Genomic DNA, 20,320 nt, shown 5'->3' with positions numbered 1-20,320 from the left:
AGGCCGAATTCCCCCCTAAAAAGTGCACGCGGATCTTAAATTTCGCAATTCCGAAAGCTTACGCGAGCAGAAGGAGACAATTCTCTAAAAAGACCCGCCGAAAAGAGTAAAACATCCCTTTCCTCCTGCAAAAGAAATGACAATATTAAGGTGAAGTGAAACTCGTCGAGGAACTTGATTAACGTCGATAAAGAAGATTTTTCTAAATGCCTACGTTGCCGACGTTTGTTTTTATATTGACAGCTGTATCGAATTATATTGGGCATTGTACCAAATGGCATACTCCACCTGTCGTTTTCGTACAATAAATATCAAGAAATCGAAGTAAAACTCCAGATATCCTCTGGATTCATGCTTTCTGGGACCCTAATTGACTGCAGAGGGACCCCCTGCGCCATCTGTGATTTCCAGGTCAATTAAATTTTCACTCCGAGACCTCGTATTACCATCGTTTTGGCATAGAAGCGCATACAACACTTTTTTTGCCTTTATCCCGTTGAAATGCGAGTTTATCGATTACCAGAGTGTTCTAAATTGTCGTAAAATTGTCCTGACCCTTTCGATTCTCATATCAGAGCCTTCGATAATTGTATATTGATCGAAATATGAGAGCTCGACGGCATTTTGGTTCTGGCCTGGGCTGATTTAAAAGATTTTTTTGAGAAATCCAAATTTTAAATGTGTCGGGACAACTTTTAGATGATCAGGAGGGATGTGTCAAAGTTTCGGGCAGTTTGGTCTAATACCCTTAAAACAAAGTGTTGTATTCGAATCGACTGATTTGAAGGGGGTTTCACTTCACCTTAATTGATTGCGCAAAAGCGCTGATAAGAGGGAGAGTCGAGCTTTATCTAGACGTCCATGGAATCGTCAAGGAAGCCCCGATTCCGGAGATAGGAACTTTTTATCGGAATTTATACCTAAGCTCAATGTAAAGAGACTCGGCCGTCTATCGCGTCATTTTTCGTGCGCTCTTGGCGCGAGACTCAGCCGACGTCCTCTCGTTCCCAGGCTCTGCTCCACATACACAGACGGTAATTTCTCCGATAAATTACGAAGTGCGAGAAGTTTCCCCCAACAGTCGAGGTTTCGGCCTTCGGGCCTCAAAGAGGCACTCAATTATTTTCTCGAGAGCCTCTTGACCTTAAGCACTCCTAGATGCATTTCGTCCTCGTTTTGGCTCAGAGGAAAGTTCCTCTGGCTGGGGAAAAAAAGAAAAAATATTTCCTCACCCCAGACGAAACCCGGGAAAAATCCCAGCCGGAAACCCGAGCCAGAAAAAATTCAATGGCGTAAAAAAAAAAATATCCCTCGTCGCAATAATTGACGACACGCGCGCGGATGGTTTCGGAGATGAAGCTTTTCACTTTCTCGCCTCTTCTTTAATTTCGCATTATTAAGAATTGTCGCGTCGGAATTACCACCCGGAATTTTGCTCTCATTTCGTCCCTTTGATTTAGGTCCGGAGGAAAATCGGGAAAAAGGGGGTAATTCCTCGGGCTTGTCAAGACATGACAATGCTCGCGCAGCATCCCTGGGGGACAATGGAGCCGACGACCTCGACTAAGGGAGGATCCCCTTTAAACCTGGGGACCCCCCTCGGGGAACCTCGGTTTCTGGAGGTGCGTCGCGTTTAAAATAAACTTTTTCCCTCGAGGAGTCGTTATACCCGCGCTTGGTTTTCAGGAGACGATGAAAGACACGGTACACACGGATTCGGCCAAAGGCTTCTGCTCGGCCATGTTGACTGTTTTTCTAAAGACGTGGCTCATTCCAAGGAAGTCCTGGACTTCGATAGGCCTGAAAATCCAAGGAGCACTTTAAACAAAGTCTCTGTAACCTAACCATCTTAAGGTGAAGTGAAACACGTCGAGGAACTTGATCGACGTCGATAAAGAAGATTTTTCTAAATGCCTACGTTGCCGACGTTCGTTTTTATATTGACAGCTATATCGAATTATATTGGGTATTGTACCAAATGGCGTACTCCACCTGTCGTTTTCGTACAATAATTATAAAGTAATCGAAGTAAAACTCCAGAAATCCTCTGGATTCATGCCTTCTGGGGCCCTAATTGACTGCGGAGGGACCCCCTGCGCCATCTGTGATTTCCAGGTCAATTAAATTTTCATAGAAATTGCATAGAAGCGCATACAACACTTTTTTTGCCTTTATCCCGTTCAAATGCGAGTTTATCGATTACCAGAGTGTTATAAATTCTCGTAAAATTATCCTGATCCTTTCGACTCTCATATCAGAGCCTTCGATAATTGTATATTGATCGAAATATCAGAGCTCGACGCCATTTTGGTTCTGGTCTGGACTGGGTTTAAAATTTTTTTTGAAAAATCCAAATTTTCAATGTGTCAGGACAACTCTTAGATGATCAGGAGTGATGTGTCAATGTTTCGGACAGTTTGATCTAATACCCTTAAAAAAAAGTGTTGTATTCGAATCGACTGATTTGAAGGATGTTTCACTTCACCTTAACACCTTTCAAACAAAAATCCATTCCGTGATAATGAAAGCGAATCATTCATTGGTATGAAAAGTGATGCCTCTTCCCTCACTTCTTGACCTTTCTCACTCTCACTGCAGAATTCACCGTGAAATAATTATTTTTTATTGAAAATTCGTATATATGTAGTATGTAAGATCTAACGTATGGATTTTAAAAGTCTGAAACAGCGTTTTGAGAAATTAAACCAGGTGAAGGAGGAACGATATCACTTTATGGAGCAGACATTCTTCCCAGCGATAGCCTCCATCATGGATTTAACAATATGAACAAACAATTTGCGTTTGCACACCACTCGTGTGCCATGACTCACAGGTATTGTACGCGATAACAGGGCCTGGGTATTCCCTTATCACCTCCGAACGGAAGAAACGCGCTCAGCTTGCAAGTATTCAGAGAATTTTCGAAATCCCAGAGGAGCCCTCTTATCAATACACAGAATCGAATTTATCTGCAAATCCGTTCAGTCGCCTTCAGCGATCCACTTTGTATAAGGACATTTGTTTAATTAAGGGAAAATTGTCTTCTCGTATAAACGCTTATTCCAATAATTTAAAAAGAAATCCTCGGAATACAGAAATTCTTACCTGTAGGATAAGATTCTTTTGACGCTAGGTTTACGGGCGTTTTATATATGTTACGGTGAAACACCGAAATCTGGAGAATGTCGACTTTCACCGGTGAATGTCAACATTCACATAGTCGCTTCGTGTATGTCCGAAATATTTGCTAAATACCCTTATTTCTGACTTACACCGGTAACTGTTGACATTCACCGGTGTGTGATTGTCGACACACACTGGAGAGGGTCCGAATGTACAACAATGTAATTAAATATTCGATCTTTCACCGACGTATTTGGTATCTGTTGACATTCACCGGTGAAAGTCGACATTCTCCAATTTCGGTCATTCACGATAACATATATACCTGTTTCTACGAGCATCCGTCAAATTGACGGGTAAACGAAAACACGGATTTTCTTTAAAAAATCGATTTATTCAAATTAAGTCTGAATTAAACAGCACTAGGCTTTACGTTTAAATGAATGATTAATAAGTAAAAAGTCCTTTTTTAAAAATTATCACGGAAATTATTGGAATGCTCGTCCTCTCATCCTCGGAGTCAGAACTAGAAAGAATGCGCATCCTTTTCTTGCCACGACACCCTTTCAAGAAGTTTTCCTCTTCACTATCCGAAGATCCTTCTATCTCTCCACTTTCAATGCAAACTTTCACACTCATCTTCGCCTTAAACTCCCTGCAACGAAGCAAATATATATGGATTGTTTATGAAATTAGCTAGTCCGTCAATTTGACGGGTTTCGTAGAGATAGGTATACTACATACAGATTTTAATAATTAGAAGGCTTAGGAAAAAATAATTCTGTGTACAAATTCTTTCGATGAAATGATTAATTTACGGTACAAAAATGGTTAAAATTAATGCTATGGTTCTTTCGGTATTTCTTTTCGAAGTTTGAATTCCGTCAAATTGACGGGTCCGTAAACCTAGTGTTAAAATTGCGTTCGCTTTTCTAGTCGCACATTGGAGAGAGGTTGATTGGTAATAACTACCGTAGCAAACAATTGCGTTTTCACGCTAGTTATGCGCATTGACGTGATTCGTTGGAGCATGCTCGAATGATTCAAGGTGAACTAGTCGACATGGACCAACATTTTCGAAGAGCTACTCTTGTTTTACCAGATTTCGCATGTAAAAAAGTAGTACTTGGTGCGAAACTCTGCCGAATTTCCTGATAGCGGAATTTCTTTTAGGGCGTCGAAGAGAGACAAGGCGGGGTGGGACCAAAATGGCGATTAAAAATTATAAGATTTTATTAAAGCGCAATATAAAATGTCCATATTGAGTCGGACGTACACACATTCATACTCTCTTGTTCATTGACTGGAAATAATTGTCTCTCACATGTCCGCCTCGAAACTACTTGCTCGCCGATGCGAGAATATCTCGATTAATGTGAAAATCAAAGGCCTTCGATTCTCGGAATGCTTTCTGTATTGTCAGTATGTCGACTATTTGGCACAAATTATTGCGAGAAATCGGACCCGCCTACGTCATAGTCTATAACTTTAATTAGACCCTCGTTAACAGAGCTTGAGGAACCTTATCAACTTTGCGGAAGCCACCTTCAAGTTTAGGTACAAAAATCTCCCAAAATGGCGCGGACTTTGCGACAACCTTAAGGCCATTGTCTTGCAGTTTGGGAATGAATTAGCTGCGTGAAACAAAGTTGGAAAGGAATTTTTTCTTTTTTTTTTTCATGGGAGGAAATTATACTAAAGGGCTGAAATAAGGAGTTGGAGTCAGGTAACCCTTACTAACGTAAAACAATAGTCTATAATCTAGGATAAGTGAAAACGAGATTAAAAATATTACTATGCGATAGACATTAAGAATATAAAACAGTAACGAAGATATGAAACCTACGTGAGAGTCTCAGGATTATCGGAAAGATCCGGTGAATTTCAGCGAGTGCTTCGAGTATAAAAAAATATTGCCTTCATGCCTCCTGAGATTTTTATACCGATGTATATACATCCTTTCATATATTCACTAAGAATGTTTAAAAATTTCAGATTTTTTTCATGTAGAAAATCGATAAATTTTGCAAAATCTCGTATTAGGTATTCGAGTACTTTATACGTATGTGATATTTATAAAGATATCTAATGTTTCATTTACGAGGGCGTATCGGAACGTCGAAGGTGCTGTCGATAACTCAGATCTCTGTAAATTACCGGCTACTGGCAAGTAGCGAGAATCCAAGGAAAAATCTTGAATTCCGTATTTACCGCTCTCAGGTGACAGCACCTATTCGCGAGTAATCTCGAATAATTTCACGAATGACTTCCGACATCCGAAGGACCGACCGAAACCTACGGGAAAGTTTCCCCTTCAAATTGGTCTCATCTGAAAATCGATGGCCGCCTATTTACCCTGCATCTCTGAGAAGCCGCGAATTGCAGCGGAAGTTGCAACGACCTCGGAAAAATTTCCCATTACCAGTCTTGAATGTGACAAAATGGCCGAAGACGGAAATCCGTCTCGTCTTTTCGATGGGTCGACGCGAGTCGCGATCGACCTTTCCCCGTAATCGAGGACCGGTGAATGATAAGGAAACCATTTTCCCAAAATGATTTCAAAGCTTCGGATACAGCTGACGATCCCTACGAGTGTGGTAGTCGTCGTTCGAATTTCTTCGATCCATGTAAACGAGCTCGGTTTTCTTTTCCGAGGGATCCGCCGATCTCCTGCTAACCGTAGCCTGAAATTATTAAAAAAAAAAACGAAATTAGACACTACAATGGTCTCTCATCTTAAGATTTTTCCATTTGGAACAATTTTCACCGTTCTGCATTTCTGAATTGAATTTCCCGACAGATCATGCAATTTCTAGTGTAATCCGCCAAAATGTTGCATCATTAAACAAGTAAGTATGATTAAACTCGACTTACGTGATTCACCCGAGCTTTTCTCAGGTAATACATGATTGAGAGAGCTAAAAGGATGACCGAGCCCAGAATCATCATGGTGCCACTGGCATAATGACCGATGCTGGGGAACATCAACAGATACCTCAGGGACAACGCCATGTCTTCGGTGACCCCAGCTCTCATATTAAACCAGAACATGGGGAAGTAGATCCTGGGCACATCCTTGAAGAGCCTGAAAACGTCGAAAATCAAGTGACTCCTCCGAATAAAATAAAATTCTCAAGACCCCAGTGCACAAAATACACAACATTGTACAAAAGTCATCACTCACGTGACAGTGCTCGACGGCTGGAGGAGAATATTAATCTGGAGCCTGGCCGCCACATCAATGGGGATCCCCGTGGTCTGAAAAATATGTTCAACCTAGCAATCCCTTCCAATATAAATATTAAATATTCCCGGGAACATTGAAGCACCCTCCCGGGGCGTTAGAAAAAAAAAAAAAAAATTAACGAAATTTCGCAAATGATATTTTCATTTCATTATCCTATTACCGGCTCCAGGGTTATATAGAAGCTGTGGTTCTCCTCCCTGGGGTAGAGTCCGACGACCTGGTCCAGCAACATCGGATCGGCGTTGTAGAAATGGGGAAGACTGACGAATCCTGGTGCCCCAAAGCGACAGGAAGTGATGTTCATCAGTCCGGATGGACTGCATTCCCCGTTGCAGTAGCATTGTCCGATGTTCGCCACGTCGGGGTCTTCCGGAGGATCCGTCGACTCTCCCGAATAATCCGTGTCGAAGAAGTCCTCCCTCAAAGTCGTCGACTCGAAGTACTTGGCCTGCTCGTGGGGGAATCGCCTCTTCGTGTCGTTGTTCAGCGTTTTGTTCCCTATGGCGTACTGGTACCCCTCGATGCCCTGATGAGTGACCGTACGTACATACTCGTAAGTCACCGTTCTTTAAGAAACAGGGACAAAAAGAAGAGAAAGAAGCTTCGTTAGAGATCCAGGAAGACTCCCTTCCGCGTTTCGAGCTCGAAAATAATGCATTCCGTCGTTTAATTTCACTAATTAGATCACTACACAGCGGAAGGACATTACGGATAAGAAAAGCCGAAGAAGATATCCACCTGCACAGGTCGGGACTGAACAAATTGATGTCGCCGTCCTTCGTCCTGCCTGGAGGCCAAAATTCACCGGCACTTCCTTCGACGGTGTTGCAAGGACTCCTGTAGAATTTCGTGGTGTCTCTATAGTTCCAGTACTTCAGGGTCCCGATGTTCTTGATGTCGTCCTGGCCCGTCTCCATGTTGTAGTGCCCCTCGAATTCCGTGGAGCCGTTTCTCTGGAAAATTAATTACTTAATAGAGTTCTCGAATGTTATTAATTTTACAGGACTTCACTACTGAGAGATTAAGATGTCGCCGACCCTGATAAGACTCGATTTCTGAGACTCTTTTCACCCGCCTTCGGCACGTCCAGCATCGTTCAGAAGCAATTTACGAACACATAGAACCATGTGATGTCAAAAGAAGTAATGCGGTATATAATGTGCTATGAAATAATGGCAATTGCTTGCTCCGCGCATAAACGTCCGGCCAGCTCTATCTGGATCTTCGATTACTCCAAGGAAATTCCTTATCAATGCACGGTCCTTATTTCATTTTTCCGAAACACGGAAATATTTTCTGAGACGATGGCGGAGGGCGAGCCATGGGTTCCCTTTTTTTCTTTTAATATGTATTAATTGGAAAGGTTCACTTTCAGCATCCTCTTCGACAGGTACACTCGACATCTTCCCGATAAGGCACCATCAAAAATTCTAAGGCGTCCCTCGATACCCATCGATCAATATTCTCGACAGTGAAAAGTTATCTCTCCTGTCCGATAAGACGTCAAAATGAAGCGCTCGATAAGGCAATCACCTTGTAGAACCATCCAAATCGGTCAAAGGGCGGAATGTCTTCTTCGCTGGCTGCGAGCTTTCCCATATTGATGATCGGATCTTCGTATCCGGTAAACAAAAGCTCGTCCACTGTCTTGGTAACGAAAAGTGCAGGAAACTTTGACAAGATGAACGACAGGGAATTCTGCATAAAGTAGGACCAGTATCGCACCTTGTGGACGGCTGACTGTAAAAAAACATATATAGATTAAGGATATTAATCCATCAGAAAGATCACTCGTACTTGAATTAATTTCCCAGGGAATGTCGAGTCTTCAAATTAAAATCACGCGGATATGTTGCATTTTTATATGTATATAATTTTTATATGTCGCATACATCACGGTGTAAATAGGAAATAATTAACTCACCACCGCCACAACATTGAGCTGTGTAATGTTGTCTTGCAAGGTTCCATTACTCCTCGACTGGTCGAAGTACCAAAACCTCCTTTGTAAGTAACTCACGGTATTGTTTTCAGGGTGGAAGGTAATGTTGATTTTCTGCCGTTCCTCCCTGTGGGGGAAAATTCAAGATAAATGATAAAGGATCCGGTAGTCACGTGTTTCTGCGTTTCAAGCAATGTCGCAATTCCTCAAGAAAATTGCCGATCGGCTGGCACCTTTGTACTCGAATTGTTGAGGGGCTTAACACCCGGCCTACATGTCTCGATTAGGATTGACGTGACAATTGTCCAGCCGGTCGTTTAGGCCTTATAAATGCACCTTAGAACAACCTCCTCCATTCCCGCGTCGTTGGTTACGCAATGTTGCACCCCAATGACACCCATTTAAAATGCAGTTGCAGCGAGATTTCGGCGGCTCCTCTCAGCCTTAAGTTAAAAAAAAAATTGTCCTATTCGCAATGAATATTTCAGAGATTTAAAAAAATTATCCCGACCACAATACACCTCCGTGAACTCTCTAAAACAGTGCTTGTCATATTTCATGACGATTTAGAATATATATAAAATAAATAAAATAATTTAAAAAAGGCGAGAAGAATATGAAATTTCCAGGTGAAAAATAATTCCACGTACTAACTGGATTGATAAACAATTAATGGACTAATTCGAAGCCGCGTGCCTGATCTAGATCGAGGTACAATCGTTCATTGAGAAATTATCGTTGCGTCCATTGAGAAATTGGAGTTGTCATAGAGCATGTACGTCGAGTACGAGTTAACGAGAAAGTCGATTAATTAGTCGATTATTTAATAAAGTCGTAGGCATCGCCTACGCAACCGTGGCCTCCGTTTAGTCCTACAGGGTGAAATCTAGTTTTATTGTTCATTAAGATGTCAATATCGCGGGGTTAACTATTTCTTCCTTATCGTTATTAAGTTGGTTAGGGTAACCTGCTTAAGCGAGCAATCCTATTATGTCGCGTTACTCTCGACTAGGTCCAAAGCTCGGCTTTGGTAAGCTTTCAATGCTAATAGACAGTTAGAAAAAAAGAGATAAAGTGTAAAGGGTCAACATTGCCCGACGTAAAATAACCAAAAAAAAATTAAATATTAATTTTTAGGACGATTTATCAATTAATTGATATCCTTAATCGTAACTTATGTGCGCGATAATTGCTACACCTTTTTGGTAGATAATAACTTGATGATTAAATATAAAAATAACGTATTGAATAATTACATGTCCGAGTAATTATTTTAAACAGCTACGAGTTGTAAAAAGATATCGATAACTTGCTATCAACAATGTCTTAACTCTTGCTAATATTTATCAGATAAATTGGCGACACGCTCTTCTTGATAAGTCAACTGACGTCAGTGTTACAAAAAAGCAGCCATTTGTTTCTTTAACATCCAATTTGACCTGCAATTTGTGCATCTAAGTGCGACTTATTAGTGGAAACGAGTGCACTTTTCAAGCAAAAAGGAATAAACACCCTGGCTTTTTATTTCATCTAGTACTGATTACTTCGCTATTTCCGGAGGAATGATAACCCCTCTGACATCGATGACTTCTTTGTCAAAGAAGAAACGTCATCTTGACGTTTATTCAGATCTTACGGCAGATAATATTTGACAGTCCTATAAAAACGTTGCATTTTTTTTTTCTTGTAATTCACGCTTGACCGCCGTGACATGTTTCGCATAATTTTTTCCCCATCTTAATGACTCCTTTAGTCACCTATCTGAACAATACACGAACCGTGTCATTAAACCGAGACGTTTACAACGGCGTGAATAAAATTTCGCGATGATTTATATATTTTTTATGAAGCTTGCAAAAAGAAAATGGAAATGTCGAGCCAGAAGAGAAGGCTTTAATCACTCTTTTCAAATCGACGAGGACTTCGCATATGCATTATTATCCTGGGCAGATTATGCGCAAGAATAATAGCAGTCCGCGATGTCAACAGCGACGTGCACGCTAATTATAATTGCAAACATTCCGACGAGTATAATGCATCATCTTTGCATCTTAATATCTAGAGGCATCTATTACAATTTAATAACCAATGATACTAGATTTTGACGGTGTTAATTTTCTTTTTTTAAGAATGAGAGCCAAACGAAAAATGGCATTTTATTTGAACACTTGTTACGAGATCATTTGAATTATCAGAGTTGATCCATTAATGACGTCAGAGAGACGTCAAGAAAATCTGAGTCATAAATGACGGATTTATGATTTAGACGGACATAAAAATCTCAAGGATGGAAAATTAAAAATCGAAAGCATTATGAAAATTAGTCATGCGGTCTTTGGACATCTCCATTGCATGACCCATGACAAAGAACAATTGACGTGACTTAATTACAAACTCTTTGTAGAGTGTCGTGCTACGTGGCAGACTCTTCGCTAATCGGTAGAACAATGATTTTCATCAATGGTTCAGAAATCCTTATGAATCATTTCATGAAGAATCCTTTCTTCGTCGTTTCTGTTAAATCATCTCTTTGAAAAATTTCTATTATAAACCCATAGAAGGTTTAGCGTCAAATCTCCATACTTTAGATACGGCTTATCACTCCACTCTGCCCACAAATTGGGGAGCTTCGAATCGATCCTTCACCCAACGAGAAATCAAAGGACTTAATTGACTGTTAGATTAAAATTCCTTATTTCTCTTATCGGTCGATCACGCTCGATAATTATTTCGCAATGTCCCTATATACTGATATCAAAGTGTTTCCGATTACGAAACGCCATCGCACCGCAACGTGTTTCTTTTTTTTTTCTTTTCTTTTCCTCAAACTAGATTTTCAATGTCACTCCACTTCCGAAGGAATATCCAGTTTCTGAGATCATCGTTCCAAGAGCGGCGAAAACATTTCTTTTAAATATTCATTTTTTAAAGGGACTCGGAAAATATCGTTACCGGTGAGCCCGACATATTTGATATTTTTGATAATGTCTTGTACAGAGGCTTTTAATATTTTCTATAATTCCTCCTATCTTTTACCTCGTCAGATGATACTTTGTAGATATTTTCGAGTGTTTTAAAAATTCGAAAAGTCTCACCTAAAAGTGTATGGCCCTCTTTGGACGACAATTGGCTTTGTTCCGGGGACTTTGAGCTCCTCGGGATTGGTCCAGTTAAAAAAGTAAAACTCCAAGTGCAGAGGGATCTGGCCGGTGTTTCTCCATATTTCGAAGCTCCTCGATTCCGGCGATAAGGATAATCCCTGAAAAATATCGGGACGTGAGTCTTATCCGCGACACGTGGAAAAAAAAAGAAGAAAAAAATCCACGCAAATAACGTGCGTAAATATATTCGTACACCGTGACATTAGCGATAAACGAAATCCACCTGGCACTCGATAAAATCTCTCGAGGACATCTTGTCTGGCCTTAAAAAAAAAAATAATAAAATATGAAATCCACTGGTACGTGAAAAATTGAATTTACATTTTAACGCCATTTTCTAGCGAAGGTTTTCCAATCACTGCCGGAGAATACGTGAATATTAATTATTAGGAATTTTCTGTCACGCCGTTTTCTGCTCCGACTCGACGTTCGTACTTTTAACACATCGACAAATGGGCAAAAACAATAAAACTTTGATCCAGGAGGTTAACAAACTCAGAATGAAAATTCAGAGAGACAACGATCCGGCTCCCCGACAAGAAGACCTCTCATTGTACCGCACTTACCCTCCGAATTCTTTCCCAATTACGCTCAATTTAAATGGCAACACTCCATTTACTCCAATTCCTCCTGAAGGAGCAGAAAACATGCAAACAGAAATTCCCTCTTTCCCGTTTCTGTCCATTCACCCCGCGGCACTTGCAATTCTGCATCAGCGAGCGCATCAACCTCGCACGAAATAAAAATCACACTAAGAACTAATAACGACCGAAAAAAAAAAGAAAAAAAAAGTCCCGGGACTTAACCCTTAACACCTAGGAGGGGAAAATAAAAATCCAGGACCTGAGGGAAGAGAGGAACTGAAAAAGATGAAAATATTAAGATGGTAGTAAAGGTGGGAAATCTGACGAGAGTAATGGAAGTAATGAAAAATGAAAATATTCGATTGAAAAATCAGGGAAATTGATAAGAGGTGATAACACCCTAGATTTGACAATCGGCCCTAAAATGAAGAATGGAGGACGTTTCTGAGTAAAATATGGGGAAAATATTCAATTGAAAAATCAGGGAAATTGATAAGAGGTGATAACACCCAAGATTTGACAATCGGCCCTAAAATGAAGAATGGAGGACGTTTCTGGGTAAAATATGGGGAAAATATTAAATTAAAAAATCAGGGAAATTGATAAAAGGTGATAACACCCAAGATTTGACAATCGGCCCTAAAATGAAGAATGGAGGACGTTTCTGGGTAAAATATGGGGAAAATATTCAATTAAAAAATCATGGAAATTGATAAGAGGTGATAACACCCTAGATTTGACAATCGGCCCTAAAATGAAGAATGGAGGACGTTTCTGGGTAGAGTGTAACTTAAGAAATGAGAACGGAAACAAACCTGTTGAATGATGGCGCCGAAGAGCAGGGGCCAGAAGAAGAGACAGGAGGCCCCGAGGACGACGAGGACGAGCCCGAGGAAGGCGATGACAAAGGACTTGTCGGACCAGGGCCTCATGTCGATCGACTGTCGTCCCTGCAGCTGAGTCCGAGTGTCTCCGTCTCTTCGGCATGTGCACCCTGGACTGTGGCGACTCTCGCGGCCGGCCGACCCCCGGCCACCTCCGCACTCACTTTTCCGGTCAGCCGCTCTCGGTTATCCGCAGATAAAACCTATCTAATCTCACGGTCACCAATGAGGCCGCGGACCATCGGAGAGTCTCACCGGGTCTTAGGGCCAGATCTGATCGAGACCCTCTCCTGGAAGACGCATCCTCTTCTCGGGTGGGGCGACTCGCTGCTGGACCTTGGGTCATCAAAAGTCAGAAGCGTTTTGGGCTCAACGAGTTTTTACCAGCCCCTGAGCCACTGGAAAGAGATTTCGCATTTTGGTGATAAGACCATCAGGCTGCAAAAACAAATATGAATTTTCTACACTTTTTTTTTATATATAAAAATTACTGGAATTTTAAAGGAAAGAAATTCGCAATGGTGTACAAAGGCTTTTCCGCGCATCTGATGACCTCGGGGAAACGGATAAAATGACACATTTTCTCAACGAGTTTTTACCAGCCCCTGAGACACTGGAAAGAGATTTCATATTTTGGCGATAAGACTATCACGCTGCAGAAACAAATATGAATTTTCTACTTTTTTTTTATATATGAAAATTACTGGAATTTTAAAGGAAAGAAGATCGCAATGGTGTACAAAGGCTTTTTCGCTCATCTGATGACCTCGGTGAGGTCGGATAAAATGACACATTTTCACGAGTTTTTACCAGCCCCTGAGCCACTGGAAAGAGATTTCATATTTTGGCGATAAGACTATTACGCTGCCAAAAAAAAATGTGAATTTTCTACACTTTTTTTCTTATGTATAAAAATGACTGGAATTTCAAAGGAAGGAAAGTTCGCAAGGAATTTTTACGACTCCCTGGGGGGAATGGAAGGAGATTTGGAATTTTGGAGGTAAGTCTATCACGCTGGGAAAACAAATCTGAATTTTCTATATTTTTTATATAAAAATTACTGGAATTTTAAAGGAAGAAAAGTTCGCAATGGCGTACAAAGGCTTTTCCGCACATCTAATGACCTCGGCAAAATCGGATAAAATGACGCATTTTTTGGGAGATTTTTGTATCTTTGAAGGTAGAAAAGCTCTAAGATAAGGCGAGCTATTTATCGAATTACCATATAGTCCTTTTAAGAACGCATTCGGTGCATTCTGGGATGCAGTTTATCAGCCAATGGAAACAAGATATTTCGTCGATGCGACGCGTGCATGAAATTGAATAAAATTGCATCGCCTGCAAGAAATGGCGATATCGCCGATCTCGCTGTTTCGTTTCAAGGAAATAATGGAAAAACGTCTGGGATGAGACGCGATGCACCTGCGAAGGTCTAATCAAAAGTTGGACTATATCCGGAGATAACTAGCGAGTTGCGCAACGCGTCTACACAAACTTGTTTCGTTTTAAAGACAAAGATGGAACATGTACGTCCATCAAAACAAAATTTACCTGGTTTCGGTGGAAATCACAAACCCAGGAAAAATTATGCGATGCGTCCAAGATCATTGATTTAATTTTTTTTTTATTAAATATAGAAGTAAGAGTTGAACAGCATTCTCTAAAATAAATACCATTGATAAAAATACCTTCCTCGGTACCGATCAACGTAAGTTAGGCAACATAAGCCCGGGACTGTAAAATTAGAGTAGGTTTAATTTTTAAACGTACCTAATCTTTGTAATTTAGAATAATTATGTTTAATTTAGGATGCGGCTCGTTCGGTACGCCTCGTTCCTGACTGATCACTGGTCCAGATGACTCGACTGAGTAATGTAAATACATATGTACATGATTTTATGTATGAACCTATATGTATTTTTCAATACATCTACTTTCACTGTGTAGTCGCATCTGTTCTCGATGCGCAGAAGATCCACGTGTCGAGAAAATGTCGCCTGTTTTGATGTCGTAATCGAACACACACCCGAGGACATTATTTTCTCCGGACTGAGTGTCAATGGAAGGCGAGGCGAATATTAATCCGGGAACATTAGATGAGAGTCACTGGAGTTACTCCACGTGCAGCCTTGAAGAATCGACACATCCCGAGTATACATTTCTTGAGGAAGACGAAGAAAATCAATCCGGAGCAGTTTCCAAACCTCCCTCCTGCCTCAAAAAAAAAAACAAAAAAAAAATACCACGAGTCGAAAACTAAATAAATAAATTGTGTACATCAACAAATATCCCTCGAGGTTCTCAAGTACCCCAGGAGAAGATCGAGGTCTCTAGAAGGAAGAATAAAAATATGCTTTCCCTTTTTAAAGTCATTTCCACATTTTTACTCCAAGTCGAGCGGCAAATGGGAAAACAAAGACGCTTAAAAATAGAATCCTGACATTTGTCGACGTTATCAAATTCGATTTGCGCTGCATGTCAAGGTTAAATGTCATTGCGTAGAGGAGGTTGAGCAAAAATAAAAGACCTCGGACAATGCATCGACTGTTGTCAGTGACATCGCTGGTGTATTTTAATAACGCCGTGTTTTCATGAGATTTCATGTTTGGGTGTAAAATCGTAAAATATCTGAAACTTTGGCCTAGATCGATCGCCATTAACCAGTCATCGGCGTCGAGCGATTGGCGAATCGCCTGCGAGTTAAGTGACTGAAATGCAAATCAGGCCAGCTCGTTATGGACACACCGAGCATTGTTTAAAGTCCTCGCCGATAAGTCGGTAGATGATAATAACCGAGAAAATCAGCAGAGCTTTCTCATTGGCTAGTCGAGGCTCGTTTGCGTCGCTCTAAGATACGTCTTTTCCCCCTTTATCAAAATCCTCTAATTATACGTTTATCCAAGAGCCCCTCGAGGGAAGTTTTAATTTACGAGCACGACAATATAGAACGCCTTATCGTCAACCGGGACAATTCGTTGGAGTAAAATTGGAAAGCACCTCGTTAAAAATATTATTGTTCACTGCAGAAGTGCGACAATGTGGAACTTATCCTCCCTGCTAAGTCAACCCCTTGAAATGAAATCCAAAGAAAATATAAAAATATTTTTTACTCGCCCCAGTTTGTCAACTCCAAGCGTGAACATGACTTTACGTACGGAAAATCATGCAGACTAATAAACGAGGTATTGTCATTCAAAATTTCCAGACCTCTTATTTCGTCCTTTGTCGCGTTTTCGTGTACGCATTCTTCGGCATTCCTATAAAATGGGCGTTAATTAATTATTTATAAGCCTTTTTCACCTTTAGTGAGTTAATAATAAAATGAAATGAATAAAACAAGACTCGTCGGATTTGATTAAACCGCCAAGCCGACACCAGTGGTAATGACCGATTCGGAGTAACTTTAATAATAATAATTGTCGCAACGCGATAATCCCAAAATTTACTTTATTATTTATAAGCCTTTTTCACCTTTGGTGAGTTAATAATAAAATGAAATGAATAAAACAAGACTCGTCGGATTTGATTAAACCGCCAAGCCGACACCAGTGGTAATGACCGATTCGGAGTAATTTTAATAATAATAATTATCGCAACACGATAATCCCAAAATTTACGCGGTCTTATCGTTGGGTTATTACTCGAAGTTCATGCAGTTGCCTTCCTTTTGGTCATTATTTGATTTAGTCTTTCCCTTTTCTGAGTCATGGACGTGTTTAAGGTCTCGATCGCTGCAACCGGGTGCAACGAACAGGCCATGGATAAGCACGAGGGGGCTATTAACATTCCTCGACAATAGGATAACTGCTTTCAGAGGGCCCTGCCAAGAAAAGAGGGCGTTTTCAGAAGATGGCCCTCCACCGCTCCCTTTTCCTCGGAGAAAGCGAGAGGGAAGGAAGAGAAGAAGAAAAACGAGTTCTGCAGCCACCGGGATGGGAACCACGAGGAGCACCAAAACAAAATTCAAAAAAATCCCCAAAGCGATTTCTGGAGTCGAGGATTATAAGGAAACTGGATAACTGGCTGGAAAACCGAGGAACACGTTTAATCCCAGGCTATTATAGTCCTTTGTCAATTTTTTTACTGCTTTTACTTATGAATTTAATTATTTGCGATTATAAGCAAACTGGATAACTGGCTGGAAAATCGAGTAATAAATTCAATCCCAGGCTATTATCGTTCTTTGTCAATTTTTTACTGCTTTTACTTATGAATTTAATTATTTGCGATTATAAGCTAACTGGATAACTGGCTGGAAAACCGAGGAACACGTTTAATCCCAGGCTATTATAGTCCTTTGTTAATTTTTTTACTCCTTTTACTTACGAATCTTCATGAATTTCTAATCATGATATCGAGGATGCCAAACCGTGCCTTTATTCTTCGATCCTAATTTAACTTACTCCTACTCAATTTATATCCTTCTGTTACCTCATTGTCATATTATTTATGGGGCGTCCATTTTACCGAAAATTTCACGGAGGTGGAGTTTTGTCAGGAGTTCTACGCCTTCGAAAAATGATACTCTTCCAACAGGAAACCGGTGAAATAATTTCCGTCACGGATTTATCGAGCCAATTATAACACCCTGCCAAGTGGCGCTGCCAAGTTGGCTTTAACATTGTAAAATTACGATGCAATGAGAATAATCATTTCCATCACCGCCGCCAAGTCCCTCCTCGCGCTTCACTTCCGACAACTCCTGTAGCCGGTGGAGAGTTACTAAAATGAAGCATTTAAAATGTACATTTTTTTTTTAATCACGGCGTTGTGGTACTTTAGCTTTATAAAGTAGTCCACGCTGCGGTTAAAACGCTCGCGATTCTCGTATCAAGGAATCGGACCGACCCTGAACTCCCCGTTGGTGTCGACACGTAATCGAGAAAAGCACCTTCGGAACCTGTTCAGTACATTTTCCATCTTCAATCGACAAAGTGCGTTTCATTTTGCCCACCGATGAAATACATGCTTTAATTGATTTCAATTATTCGGCCTGTGCGCGAGTAGCGCCGCCTCGACGGCGAAATTCCGAACGACGATGTTTCTTCTCGGGGCGCCATTTTAAAGCCAGGATAACCTGAAAATTTACTTGCATTGGCAGGAACGTAGAAAGTCTCGGGATCCAAATCCTTGGTATCTCTTCGAAGCACAAATTCTGCGGCGAAAGCTTCTTGGAAAGTTTTTTCTCACTAATCCCAGAGGCACAAATTCCACGGCGAAACTCACGAGGCGAGGGCGTTAAGGCGCTTCAGGCGCGACCGTAGCGGCGCCTCGTGGCGAAATTCGAAACGAAGACGATTCGAACGAAAATTCGGAACGACGGAAGTCTCGGGATCCAAATCCTTGATATCTCTTCAAAGCACAAATTCTACGGCGAAAGCTTCTTGGAAAGATTTTTCTCACTAATCCCAGAGGCACAAATTCCACGGCGAAACTCACGAGGCGAGGGCGTTAAGGCGCTTCAGGCGCGACCGTAGCGGCGCCTGGTGGCGAAATTCGAAACGACCCCTCGCGCTTTCCGTTAGTCCGCCGAATGTGTGGAAACTCACCGAATCACGGAGAGCGTGCCTCGCTCCGCAGTGAGTTTCTCCATGGACTGAGGAGAGACCTCAAAGAGGCTAGCTCGAAAGCCTCAGGTAGTAAGCCTCATAAATACCTCCCACCACCGCGTACTCGCACGAGCGCACTATCAATGAAACGACATGTCTGGTGCTTAAAGCGGGTGTCAAGGAATTAACCAGAGGTCGTCAACCGGTGAGTCTGCCCACTTATCGATAAATTATTGGGACCAATTGGACTTTCAGATGAACCGATGAGCAATAATGCGCCGCCTCTCTGGACGCACCATCTCCAAATACATTTCTATTAAATGTAGGTACCGTAAACGCAATTAACAATGAAAATCAAACACAATGTCTGCGCGATCTGAAATTATTAAACTTTTTTAATTTTATCCCAGCTTTTAACCGGCAGTCCGAAAATCGGCGCACGACACACGACTCTCCTTCATGAAGCAAGAAGCAAAGTTTGAGAAAAGAAAATATATGTAAGTTAGAAAAGTACCGTTAAATCCCGTTACGTGAGATTGGCGATTGTTAGTAATTGTTTTAAGGGCTTGTCGCAGTTGTTGGTGACCATTGACCAGAGGAAAAGGGTAAATCGAAGGGCGGAGCGAAGAGGCCATTGGTGATCGGGGTTAACGATTTGTATTAAGTGGTGTACATTGTTTAATAATTCCCCGGAATTAAATTGTAAGACACAAAATGAGAATGACTACGGGCTCGCGACGGATCCTATCACTCGATGCTTATGGAATATTACAACCACATGATCTCTTTCAGACCCTGACCCGAGGAGCGATAGATTTGCACTCCGCTATCAAACCACACGGATTGCGACTTCGCATATCTCTGTCGCGACTAAGGCGAGAACTTCCGCGCAAGATAAAAATATTTATATCGTTGAAATGGTTTATTTCGAGCCAGACAAAGTGTATTAAAAATCCTCATCACCGTCAGTTATTTCTATACCCCACATGGCATAATTTTCTTCAAATTTGAGTACCACTCTCGGAAGGAAAAAATTCATAGAATTTCCCAGATTCGCTGGAAAAAAAAAATAATTCTTTAAGCGAGAGTATTTCGACAGACCGAAATTTTCCTCTCTGTCAAAATTGTCAACGTGCCAAGAAGTTACCCTTGTAACCCGAAAATTCAAGAGAACTCTCCTCCTTGTCACTCCGAATGTTTACCCGCAAAAATGCCTACGCCTCGAAGTGGCGGATCTTTTTCGCTGCTGAAATGATTAACGCGTATAAAAAAGGAAAGGGGTCCGAAAATCACATAAGTTCCTCGCTGCCAAACTGTCAAGGTGCCAAATGTCCATGACCGGAGGCCCGGGTCGAAAAGGGCCGACTTAGTGGCGTCGCAAACTTTGCTTAGAAGTCGGGGATTTTCCGGGGGGCCGAAACTGTCAAGAGTCAACGAGTGTGGCAAAAAGGAGTAAACTTGACAGTCTGTACTTACGAAGCCCAAGAAAACTGCGAGTATCGATGACTATTTGCCGTCAAGCGAGGCTCCTAACGTCTCGCGTTCCTCGCGTTACAAGGAGGACACTGACTGTGAGCCGATTAACGAATGTGATCTTGCGTGTAAATAGCCTTGGCAACCCAAAGCCCGATAAACGAACACTCCTCTAAAAGTTACGCGTGCACTCGCGCACGACTCGCACGCGTGTAAAATAAGCTCGAGCGCCTCCGCTCCGCTCGGGAATTCTCCCGCGCCGAGCGGAGGCGCTGCATTGTGGATGTCCCTTAAGTCCTCCTCGTCATCAATTTTATTCGATTAATGAGAATGAATGGAAAGAATGGCCCAATTTAA

At 41.4% G+C, this 20,320-nt stretch overlaps 1 protein-coding gene and 2 long non-coding RNA genes across 6 annotated transcripts; 2 read left to right on the top strand and 1 right to left on the bottom strand.

The window, feature by feature from the left end:
• Positions 1-973: 973 nt before the first annotated feature.
• Positions 974-1,724, top strand: LOC105694782. The gene is made up of 3 exons (XR_001103547.1): positions 974-1,034; positions 1,461-1,622; positions 1,687-1,724. It is a non-coding gene; the product is annotated as an uncharacterized LOC105694782 (long non-coding RNA).
• A 2,614-nt stretch (positions 1,725-4,338) lies between these two features.
• Positions 4,339-20,127, bottom strand: LOC105694829 (protein croquemort-like). Of its 2 annotated transcripts, none has more exons than XM_023431804.1 (10): positions 19,967-20,127; positions 12,873-13,379; positions 11,408-11,571; positions 8,295-8,439; positions 7,904-8,110; positions 7,109-7,323; positions 6,531-6,936; positions 6,308-6,381; positions 5,998-6,208; positions 4,339-5,807 (listed from the first exon to the last, which is right to left on the bottom strand). In XM_023431804.1, the coding sequence occupies exons 2-10, from the start codon at positions 12,987-12,989 to the stop codon at positions 5,682-5,684; spliced, it is 1,665 nt and encodes a 554-aa protein (XP_023287572.1). In that variant the 5' UTR covers positions 12,990-13,379; positions 19,967-20,127; the 3' UTR covers positions 4,339-5,681. The 2 variants fall into 2 exon arrangements, with proteins under 2 accessions (XP_023287572.1, XP_012271292.1); XM_012415869.2 differs by lacking the exon at positions 19,967-20,127 and adding an exon at positions 18,031-18,427 and having other exon boundaries at positions 12,873-13,339.
• On the top strand, positions 18,504-19,971 carry LOC105694830. Of its 3 annotated transcripts, none has more exons than XR_001103558.1 (3): positions 18,504-18,812; positions 18,901-18,987; positions 19,066-19,971. It is a non-coding gene; the product is annotated as an uncharacterized LOC105694830 (long non-coding RNA). The 3 variants fall into 3 exon arrangements; XR_001103557.1 differs by having other exon boundaries at positions 19,054-19,971; XR_001103556.1 differs by having other exon boundaries at positions 18,901-19,192; positions 19,283-19,971.
• Positions 20,128-20,320: the final 193 nt, after the last annotated feature.

This window comes from Orussus abietinus, unplaced genomic scaffold (assembly GCF_000612105.2).
Source record: "Orussus abietinus isolate OABI.00-Male unplaced genomic scaffold, Oabi_2.0 scaffold79, whole genome shotgun sequence".
Lineage (NCBI taxonomy): Eukaryota > Metazoa > Arthropoda > Insecta > Hymenoptera > Orussidae > Orussus > Orussus abietinus.
The sequence above is the reverse complement of the archived record's forward strand: the minus strand, read 5'-3'. Positions and strand labels throughout refer to the sequence as shown.